This window comes from Alnus glutinosa, chromosome 5 (genome assembly GCF_958979055.1).
Source record: "Alnus glutinosa chromosome 5, dhAlnGlut1.1, whole genome shotgun sequence".
Lineage (NCBI taxonomy): Eukaryota > Viridiplantae > Streptophyta > Magnoliopsida > Fagales > Betulaceae > Alnus > Alnus glutinosa.
The window spans coordinates 30,178,705-30,190,054 of record NC_084890.1 but is presented as its reverse complement, the minus strand read 5'-3'; the positions used below and the strand labels follow the sequence as shown (position 1 = coordinate 30,190,054).

At 33.2% G+C, this 11,350-nt stretch overlaps 1 protein-coding gene and 1 long non-coding RNA gene across 2 annotated transcripts; one reads left to right on the top strand and one right to left on the bottom strand.

Annotated features, from left to right (window-relative positions):
- The first annotated feature begins 1,162 nt into the window (after window positions 1-1,162).
- On the top strand, window positions 1,163-2,332 carry LOC133868026 (uncharacterized). Its single transcript, XR_009900274.1, has 4 exons — window positions 1,163-1,420; window positions 1,793-1,868; window positions 2,009-2,077; window positions 2,156-2,332. It is a non-coding gene; the product is annotated as an uncharacterized LOC133868026 (long non-coding RNA).
- Window positions 2,333-2,837: 505 nt separating this feature from the next.
- On the bottom strand, window positions 2,838-9,881 carry LOC133868024 (probable LRR receptor-like serine/threonine-protein kinase At3g47570). Its single transcript, XM_062304816.1, has 4 exons — window positions 9,059-9,881; window positions 8,381-8,452; window positions 3,794-5,800; window positions 2,838-3,634 (listed from the first exon to the last, which is right to left on the bottom strand). Exons 1-4 carry the CDS (start codon window positions 9,834-9,836, stop codon window positions 3,279-3,281), a joined length of 3,213 nt encoding a protein of 1,070 aa, XP_062160800.1. The 5' UTR covers window positions 9,837-9,881; the 3' UTR covers window positions 2,838-3,278.
- Window positions 9,882-11,350: the final 1,469 nt, after the last annotated feature.

Here is an 11,350-nt window from a genome sequence, read left to right as displayed (position 1 = left end):
TCAAGATATCCTCTTCCGTGCGTGGATTGTTACAATGGAGCAAATCATTTCGTTGGCTCCAGAGGTGATAAACAGTGGGACCAAGGCAAAGTCTTCCCAAGCAAGCCTTAAGACTCTTTCCATGCAACACAGAAGACCCCCAACTTTCAATGCTCTCCTAGTCCAAGGGAACCTCCACAAAGGAGCAATCAGCCATAATGCAAGTCTATATCCGGCGACTAAATCCAAACCTAAAGAAAAGGTGTTCTCTACTTTCCTGACATCCAAATCATGCACTGAAGTTCCCTCAGAAGTACTTGTGGTAGTTTTGTCAAATTCTTGACCATGCTGGCAAAGAATCTCTTCGTGTTCATGGTTTTTGCATTGAGTTGGTTCAGGTTGCTGAGATTCACAAAGGCAGAGGTACCCCAAGGAGAAGGTACGAGCTTGCTCTTCAGTTGTAGTTGGTATATAGGGGAAAGAAATGGAAAGTTTGAATCTTGCGAAGTTAGTCAAACTGGGTGTCAACCATTAACTGTTTGGACCTGTTGGGCTTAGCTTATCATTTTTCTTAGTAAGATATGAAAGTACTATGCATTGATCTTTTTCTTTCTTCTTCTTCTTCTTCTTCTTCTTCTTTTCTTTTCTTTCTTTCTTTTTTTTTTTTAAAGAAAAAAAAAATTATTTGGTAACCAAACAGAAAATTGGCGGTTTCCCCATTGAAATTTATGACCATGGTGTTTCACTAGTGCATGATTATCTGGTACTCTCTAATTAGTGTCATTCTCACATGCTTATTGGTCTAAATTCACATAATTCTAGCAAAACTGATTGTTTTCTTGTTTCCTTTTTTTAATGCATTAATCGAATTGTCGAAATGTCATATTAAGTTCAGTTTTCATATTTTCCTTCTCAAATATGGAAGTGAATTGGATAATTAAACCGATTTCTTCTTGAAACTTTTTTTGCTTCAAGCTTCAAGGTCATGTGATTCAGAATGACAAAAATGTTCGAAAATTTCTTGGGTATTTAAAACTGCTGGACACAGTTGAGCTTGTAGTGTTTTGAATCTGAATTTAGGCAATAAAAATGATATTGTTCATGTTATTGTTCAAGCACAGATAACTGTTTTCCTTGGTTCTTTGTAATATAAATTTGTGACTTAATGTAGCCAAAACTAGTTGAAATGAAGTTGGATTGCCATTTCTTTTTCATAAGCACAGTTGTACAACGTTGATTTGACATGTGATGTTTATTGATTGGGATGGTATGTAGTTGATGCACTCCAACAAATAGCTGGTACCATGGGCTCAACATATTAGAAGTTTAATGGTAGTTCTTGCCAACTTGAAATGGTTGGGATGACACCAGAGCCACCAAGAAATTCTGAGAGCAGCATTGGTTGTGATTGCAACAACACCGTTTGTCATGTCGTAAAGATGTACAGTTCCCTCATCTTGTTACTAATTATTTTTATGTCAAATCTTCCATCTTATACATGATTTTACATCTCCGTATGATTGTCAAAAGATATAATTTTTTACTTAATTAATTTAAGTTAACTCATATAAGCCTTCATCTACGAATCTATATATGTTTAGTGTTATTTTGTTTGTCAGGTTAGTGAAAATTTTTGTTGACTATACATTGTAATGAAGGCCACCAAACATTATTTTCAAAAGCTGCCTTTTTTACATCCATGACATATGTAATATATTGTAAAATGCTAATAGCATGTCATGATTGATCTACTTCTCATGATAGTTGTTACCTATACGGCTATACTCATTATCTAATAACTCATTTATTATAGAGTGCTCAAGTTCTATAGTACGTCTTCCTGGCATGCTTCCGCCTCAACTGGTGAAGCTTCCTCACCTTCGAGAAATGTAAGATCTTTTTGAAATGCTTCAATTTCAAGTTTGATGGTAATATTTTACAGCACTAATGTCCAACACAATTCACTAGAATTTAATAAAGACTATTTTTTCAGCATTTTCAATTTACACTGGTTGTCCTCTCATTGTAGTGATTTTGCTTACAACTATCTCAATGGGACAATACCACTGGAATGGGCTTCAATGCGATTAACTTCTATGTGAGCTCTTATATTTTATATTGATTAAGTTTTGATTTAGCTGCTTTTCTCTTAAATTAACAAGCAAGAAATGTGCAGCTCTGTTATTGGGAATCGCTTATCAGGGGAGATTCCAAAGGAATTGGAAAATATTACTGGTCTCACATACCTGTACGTTTTGAACTTTGGTTTGAAGTCTTCGTGAGTGGGCTTGAGTTTGTAAAATAAAAATAAAGTAGAAAGACTCTGGTTTTATTGTTAAGTTTACTACTATGATCTCAAACCTCTGAAAACTTTTCCGTGTTTTTTAATTGTTATATGGTCGTTTTGTTACCCCTGCACTCCATTGTGATTTCTTGGATGGTTTAATCATGAGTTTCTATTATGCTCTTTTAGTAATCTCAATATTCCTTTTCTGTTTTTGTTTTTTTTTTCTTTTGTGTGTGTGTGTGTTTTTCTCAAACAGAAGCCTTGAAGCAAACCAATTCTCTGGCATTGTTCCTCTTGAGCTTGGCAATTTGACCAATTTAGAGACTTTGTAAGACATCTCATCTCTTCATTTTGGTAGGTTGTAAATCTTTTTCTCGCTAACACATTTTTTAAGGATTTCGTTGGTTCATTGCTGCAATATTGTTATTGCAGGATGCTATCCTCCAATAATTTGTCAGGAAACTTGCTGATGACTTTTGCCATGCTGGGAAGTCTAACAGATTTGTGAGAATTTATTATATATGCTTCTGTTGAAAGAATTCACCCCTCGTTTAAAGCATAAATATAAACATTTTGCTGATGAACGTCATTTATTGCACAATACAGTAGGATAAATGATAACAACTTCAGAGGATAAATGATAACCAACCCCCTTCCTCCCCCACATGATGCATGTTGGGGGCAATATCTACAGACAAGGACACATCTGTTAGCACAATCCCACAATTGCTATATATCATTTGTGTCCTGAGAGAGAAGCTAATGATTTTGTTGCCATTAACACTTTGAGACTAACTTAGAATACCCATTGGCGAGTAATTATAGGTCACTACAACCATTAGCTATACCACTTATAAATGTTACTATTATATACCACAACAAAGCAATGGCTATAAATAAATATCTTATCTTGTTCTCATATAAGAGACTAGTTATAGGTCTCAAGAGAGTTATATTATTTCAAAAGCACAAACATGAAAGAGATATAAACAAACCTGATGTTCTCATTTAACTAGCTTCTTCCTTTAGTATCTTGTAGAAACTCCAGTTTGATCTTGTTTAGTGTGATTAAAATACTTTTTGCATTAATCCTTTGCTCATGTAACTCAGCACAACACTGCAAAGCCAATCCCATTATGGATGACATACAATTCTCCATAGAAGCATAATCTCTTTCGGTTCTCAACAAATAGGCATCAACAACTTTAATTACTGAAAGGCGTAAAGATTCCTCTACCCAACGCTTCAAGCTCATTTCTCCAACAAACATATCATCGGTAGGTTTCTTTCTTGTGAAAGTTTCCATCAGCAAAACACCATAACTATAGACATCGCCTCTTGTAGAAACAATTCCTTCCAATCCATACTCTGTTTGTGTACATTAAAAAATAAGCATGATAACATAATTATATGTTCAAAAGATATAAATTGCTAAAGTCAATATTCTACTAGAAGGCTATAGTTATCCATGCATTCAAGAGTAGAATGACAAACATGCAAGTTTTAGTTGTAGAGTAAAAACATCACCTGGTGCCATATACCCAATAGTAGCAAGAGTTATGGTTCGCATCATAGAATCTCCATCACCTAACAGTTTGGCAATTCCAAAATCAGCCACATGTGCGACCATATCTTCATCTAATAAGACATTGCTCGGCTTCAAATCACAATGAACAATAGGTGTTGAATAACCATGATGAAGATATTCGAGTGCTGATGCGACATCGATCATTATATTTAGTCTTTGTAAGACACTCAAACAATGGTCTTGAGAATACAACCATTTCTCTAGGTTTCCATTAGGCATGTATTCCAATACAAAAGATTTGAAGTCCATGTTACTACACGTGCTGATGATTTTGACAAGATTTCGATGACGAATATTGCGCAATACCTCACACTCTGTATCAAAACTCTTGAACGCCCCTTCTACTGCCAAGTTGAAAACTTTTATTGCAACAATTATTCCATCTGAGAGTGTCCCTTGGTATACTGATCCAAAACTCCCTTTACCAAGTAAGTTGCTTGCATTGAACCCTTCTGTTGCTTGTAAAAGTTCTTCTTTAGAAATTCTCCTCCATGTAGCTAGCGGTATAGAGTTTGCTTCTACTGGAATTTGCTTATTCTGTTTTTGGCATCTTATCCACACTAATACAAGAGCAACTACTACAAGTATTGTTAACCCAATTGTTGGTAATGCATACTTTAGTATATGTGCAATTGTAGTCTTTTTTGATCGAGAAACACCTACTTTACATGGAGAAACTTGCAGTCGGGGAGCACCACAAAGTCCATCATTTGACATAAATGATGCAGCAGAGGAGTTTACAAATGGTCCTCCTACAGGAATTTTTCCTTGTAGTCTATTGAAAGAGACATTTAGATATTTGAGGTATGAAAGTGATTCTAAAGACTTGGGAATCTCGCCAGATAAATTGTTATTGGAAAGATCCAAAAATTCCAAGCTTACAAGTCCACCAATTGATTCAGGAATTGAGCCTTCTAATCGATTGTTTGCCAAGGAAAGGTTAGCTAAATCTTTGAGGCCACCAATTGTTGGTGGGATATCGCCAGACAGTTGATTTCTTGATAACATTAGTACTCTCAAGACCTTCAAGTTTCCAATCTCGAATGGGAGAGGGCCACTTAGAGAATTTGATGAGAGTCTGACCTCCAAAATATACCTAAGGCTCCACAAGCTCAAGGGAATCATGGAAGTTAAATTGTTGGATTCTAAGTAAAGGACTCTTAGAGAAGTCATGTTATTTACACATGTAGGAATAGGACCAGAAAGCTCATTAGCATCTAAATACAACTCAAACAAGCTCTCTAAATGACAAAGATTAGATGGGATGGAACCTTCTAGTCCATTATTATCAAGATAGAGACCTTGAAGCTTATGCAATCTTTCTACTGTAGTTGGAATAGGTCCAGCCAATTCATTGAGCTGTAGGGACAAAGTAACCAAGTTGCTTAAATTGCTTATCTCTCTTGGAATGCTTCCCTTGATATTGCAATTATCAATGTGAAGTGTTTCAAGAGAAGTGGAGAGATTTCCAATGGAACTAGGAAGGACACTGTTAAGTGGATTATATGACAAGTCTAAAAATGTTAGATATGCAACATTTGACAAAGAAGAGAAAAAGTTGAAATCTGGAGTGGAATATTCAATGGTCAAATTATTTCCTGCTAGGTTGAGCCACTGAAGGAGCCTTAAATTTACAAGTGATTTAGGAATTAAGCCCGAGAATGCATTGAAGCGCAGATCTAGTTCTGTGAGTTGTGAAGCATTGGAGATAGAGCTAGGTATTGTTCCACTCAGTGTGTTATGAGAAACATAAAGATGTTGAAGATTTGGAAGGAAAATGCCTATATTTGATGGAAGATGTCCGGAGAGCATATTAAAAGACATACCAATTATTTGAATTGTTGAGATATTAAATATCTCAAACGGAATTTGCCCCATAAATTTGTTCTCACTGATAGCAAAGATCTCAAGGTTTTGTAGATTACCAATTTCACTTGGTATTGCACCTGTCACAATATGAGCAAGCATGCATTATTATTCAAAGAAAAAAATAATGTGGTTCAAGTGAACAGATGTCTAAGAAACCAATCAAAACCTCAAATTAAGAGCTAATTATTAAATAAGCCACTCTGCCCTCTATCCTCGTTTCACATGCATGGTCAGTTGGCCAACTTTTCCATTTAGCCTCTATCAACTTTTTATACAGTCCTACGATATGAATCCACATACACAAATATGGCAACATGTTTTCGGAGTTTTTTTTATTTATTATTATTATTATTATTATTTTTTAAAAGGTTTTCGCATCAAACAAAATACCCTTTCTTTTTTTTAGGAAACAAAAAAAAAAAAAAATTGCTAGGATTTAGGTGTTGGTCGAAATTTAAAGGAATTTGTAAAAGTACCCATGCCTAAATCTTTGACAAAACTTTATAATTTTCTTTTTAAAAAATAAAATAAACATAGGGGTGTTTTGAAAATTTTGACAAGATTTAACGAAAAATTATAACGGAGGACTTAGATTGAAACTTTTTAAAAAATAGATACTATAAATTAAGACATTTTAAAGTTTAGATACCTTATTTTAAAAGGGTGAAAGTTTAGGGGTTATTACTAACATGATTGTGAACCAAAAAAATGGGCCTACTCAGTCAACCACAGCGGGATTAATTTTTAAGCTTTTCAAATTGTTTTATATGGGTTTTTGCTGTTGAAATACAATTCTAATTGCTGTTGTTGTAAAGAGGAAATTGTTTGAATTGAAAATAAATTCATCACTCTGGTAGGAGACACCACATATAAGTTGTTTATAGAAATTTCTCAATGATCTCTTTCATTGAGTTTGCTCCAAGAATTCTCACCTACATTAATTCTCACAGAAGCATGAAGCATTAGAGACCTTTAGATATAAGAAAAAGGAGCATGTTGACGTACACAATTACATACACTGTAAGGGAGAACAGAGCAAACACCGAAAGACGTGATGCTAGAAGAGGAGTGCTGATGCCTCACTTACTGCATAACCCTCAAACTTGCAAAACAAGATTTTATTAAAATATATATATAATTTTTGTAAGGTGATTTGAAAAAAAGCTTACGTGGCACTAACGGTGTTAAGTAAACTTGGATGGCAAACTCAAAGAAGGATCTATTACGAATAATTAAAAATTTGGGAATCTAATTTCCAAAATTAAGTAAATTTAAATCACGTGTTTACTCATGGTTTTATCACGCGTTTACTTTGGGGTGCCATGGCCTCTACCAGCCCTCCCTCCCTCCGTCCCTAAGTATATATGAGCAATTACGGATTCAATGGAATTAAGCGTCAAAGAGGATTACACTGTGATGGTTAAAATTTAGAAAAAAAGGTACATAAATCATTTCTAATTTTCTGATTTAATAATAATAATAATAATAATAGTAATAATAATAATAATAAATAATAATAATAATAATAATAATAATAATAATAATAATAATAATAATAATTTTGCCCTCTTTAGAAAATAAAATGAGATTTAAAAATTCTTCGGCAACATTTAGGAAAATAAGAGAATTTTGGAAAAAAAACGAGGGTAGAGTGGTCTGAGCATTGATATCATTGCCTTTAATTTTTCACGTTAAAAGAAAAGAAAAGAATAAGTATATTTTATTTGATGCTTAGAAAATAAAAAGTTAATTTTATTTGATATATTATCATTAATTTTTTTTTCCTATAATTTCTTTTCTTTTCTTTTTTCTTTTTTTTTTTATTCTTTTTTTGGTTTACCACTGATGATATATTTTTATTTTTATTTTTATTTTTTATAGACCATTGATGATATTAAACCCACAACATTAATGTTGTTGTAATTTTTTTTTTTTTGTAGATTTTATTGATTTAACGTTTGAAATTTACTCTCAAACCAAGCTATGTAGTAGAAATATTCGTTTTTTCATCAAATGACAGTAAAACTCGATCGTCTCTTGATTAATGTTTAGTAAGTCTTGTGAAAATTCAATAGAGTAAAAGATATTTGAGGTAATCACTCATGATATTTTGAACAACTTTTCATCTAAAGTAAACAATTTCGTCCGTCATTGATCTGAAATTACATATTTTTTCTTTATTTATTTATTTTTTCTCATTTGAATCAAGCACACTCACCAAAAATACAAAAAGGAAAAAACCATTGCTAGATATTATAGAAGTTACCATACGATTATAACTAACAAATAAGTTTGAGATATGCCCCAAGATCATTCCTTTATTATTTTTGGTTAGTTTTTTATTGTCCATCAAAACCTCTAACAATTCTAGCAGCAATAAACAATTAGATTACGGGATAAGATAAGATTAAAAAAAAAAAAAGCCTTGTTACACACTCACCCTCTCAAATGGGGTGGGGCCCATGTGATGTGGGTCCCATCCCATGTGAGAGGGTGGGTGGGTAGGGAGTGTTATTTGTAACACTCCCTGCTTTGGACAAATTATTTTGTACATCCAATTGAAATATACCGATTGGAGACAATAAAAAAGCAAATAAGTTCAGTTATTGATGTTATCCATATATATAATCAGTCAATTAAAACAAGGCTAAACGTACCTTCAAAATTGTTGTCGTGAAGGTATAACTTTGTCAGCAAACTTAAGGCTCCAATTTCTGAAGGTATACTTCCTATAAAACGTTAAAATTTACAATTAAATAAAGTGGAAGAGACATGACCTATAAAACAATTACCATTACAAACAAATATTGAAGTTTGAAAAAAAAATAAAATCTAACAAAAAAAAAGGGCTCATGAGTCACAATTGATCCATTATTTTCTTGAGTCTAGTCACAACATTTGCCAATTTGAATATAATTCCATTTGATAAACATTACCTCTTGTAGATACTGTTCATTCCTTCCCACTATACCCATTTATTAGTCATCATTAAATTAGTCAATTAATCATTGTTATAAATATCTATTAACCTCAAAGAATACATAACAATGCGAATTTGACAAAAGGCTTCCAACATAATAAATCACTTTTTCTTCGGCCTATACTTGATTTTCTTTTTTTATCTTAAATAATTGATTAGCACCCTTCCTAATCCACCATTTGGAAAAAGAAAGATTGCTGCACCAAAGTCTAGACTTATGAGATACTACAGGTTGCATGAAGAAAAGTAGTTTCCAACTTTTTGAAATGAATTGAAACAAAATAATTAAAGGCAATTATGTTGAGTCAATGATGTCATCCATATAATCAATCAACTAAAACATGTCTAAACATACCTCTAAAGTTGTTACCATGAAGGTATAATTCTCTGAGCATGATTAAGTTTCCAATTTCTGAAGGTACGCTTCCAGTGAAATAGTTATACCCTAAATATAAATGTTGCAGTCGTTTGCACTTGAACAAAGAAATAGAGCCCGAAAGCTTGTTAGATCCAAAACTTATTGCCTCCAATGAAGATATGTTACATAGAGATGGTGGAATACTGCCTGTGAAACTGTTATTATCTAGAGACAAAAGTCGAAGTTTGGATAACAGCCCCATCCATGAAGGAATTTCTCCACTGAAGTCATTGGACTTCAAAGATAAGTAACGCAACCGGTAAAGACGAGCCAACTCATTGGGCACAGATCCATGAAAACTGTTGTTTATGAGACTTAGACTAACAAGAAATGAAAGGTTTCCTATGTGCGGAGGAATGGTACCTGTGAGATCCATGTAAGAAAGGTTCAAGGCTGTGACTCGATGATGATGAAAACCACAAGTAATACCAATCCAATTACAAACAGAGGTGCCGGTAGACCAGTTGCTTGTCAAAACATTATGAGGATCATAAGAAATACTAGCTTTTAAGGCAAGAAGAGCTGATTGATCGGTGGCAATGTTAAGAACATTTGCAACATCTGGGCTTGCCATATAACATTGTACCATGTGAAGTGCCACAAAAAAGGGAAATGAAAAACAAATTCTCTCCATGAGTAGTGTATATATGTTGGTTGAGGTACTGGGGATGTGTGTGAGCTCAAGTGAGGCTGATATATAAGGAGATTGTAGCATTACAAATTGAAAGGAACAAACAAAATATGGGAATTTGGGAAAAAGTTGGTGGGGGTGGTTTTGGCGCTGACATCCTTGACTGTTAGAGGGAAAAAAAAAAAAAAAAAACCAACGAAAAGTAGTGATTTGTGATCATCCTTATCCTTAGTTTTGTGGTTCTATTTCCTTACCTATCTACCCATTTTATGATCTAAAAAATTCATTCTTAAGAAAAAATGTTCCTTGATCCTAAGCTAATGGAGCCGACGGTAATATGAAAACTTTTTTATTTTTTATTTTTTCTTAATAAAAGATAATGAAATAAATAATTTTCATTAACTATTTACGTTTTATAATTCCTTTTTTCTTAATTGTAATTTATTTTTCACGTTAACATTTTGAAAAGCATTGCATTTGAAGCATTTAGTCTGAACTGATGTGTTTCCAAATGACTTTTTTGAGATCCAAATGAAAATGGCATCTTCTAAATTGTTATGATGCGCATCATGTGCTCATTACATCCATTCATGTTTATAACGCTCCACCAAGTCAGAGTCAAACAATTCACACTGTTTCCCATAATAATCCAATTATCTCCCACCTCCAAGATTTAAGAGAGATTTTATTGTGATAATATCTTATATAGTAATATTATTTAGTAAATTATTATGACTCCTATACAATTAAATAGTGTAATTTATATCTCGTAAATATTTAATTTTTCATTGATATGGCATTCAAATTATATATATCAGTCATATGGCGGTCTCCACAAAAAATGAAGCTCAAGATTGTTCACAAAGACAATGAAAACTACAAATTGTTTAAAATTATTTCATGAAAATTAAAATTTTCCTCTGAAATATAAGGATCCAAATGATATAAATTCCTTAATTTTTGCTAATCAAATCATCAAGGATTTCCACTTAATTTTGTCTGTTCCGATCACATGAGTCACCGACATGTCAATGGCTATGATCTTTCATGGAAAATTGGTGCGAGAATCCGACCACTTGTCCAATTGCACAGAGGGTCTGCAATAACCTTTGTCAATTACATGCATCCAGTTGTCTGCGTTGTCATTTACTTATCCTTACAAGGAGTCAAGGAGACAAGTTCTCACGGATTTGATATGAAATTTCACGGATTAAATGCCACATTCATCCCCTTATTCTTACAAGGAGACAAATTCTCCTGTTGATCAAGATTCAACAGGATTGCGAGCCGGACGAATTCTACTGTGATGCTTGTGAGGAAGAAAGAGACCCATTATTACCCATCTATTATTGTGCTGAATGTGATTTTTACTGATATATGCCCCGGAGTGCCTCTGAGAGTGTGAGATTAAAAGTGTGTTTATCATTTTTCATATTAGAAAGATGTTATAAATTGTTAAAAATTATTTTATGAAAATTAAAATTACCTCTTGATATATAAGGATTGAAATCATCTAAATTCTTAATTTTAGGCTAATCAAATCATCAAGGATTTCCACTTTAATTAAGGTGACTAAATCCCTTAACTAAGGGTAATCT

Excerpts from the sequence above, each read along its gene's own strand:
- LOC133868024 (XM_062304816.1), bottom strand. The coding sequence starts at position 9,836 with ATGCTACAATCTCCTTATATATCAGCCTCACTTGAGCTCACACACATC. Across the intron at positions 5,801-8,380 it reads TCACGACAACAATTTTGAAG|GTGCAATACCAAGTGAAATT; the intron begins GTACGTTTAGCC and ends ATATTGTGACAG. Across the intron at positions 3,635-3,793 it reads TATTGGGTATATGGCACCAG|AGTATGGATTGGAAGGAATT; the intron begins GTGATGTTTTTA and ends GTACACAAACAG.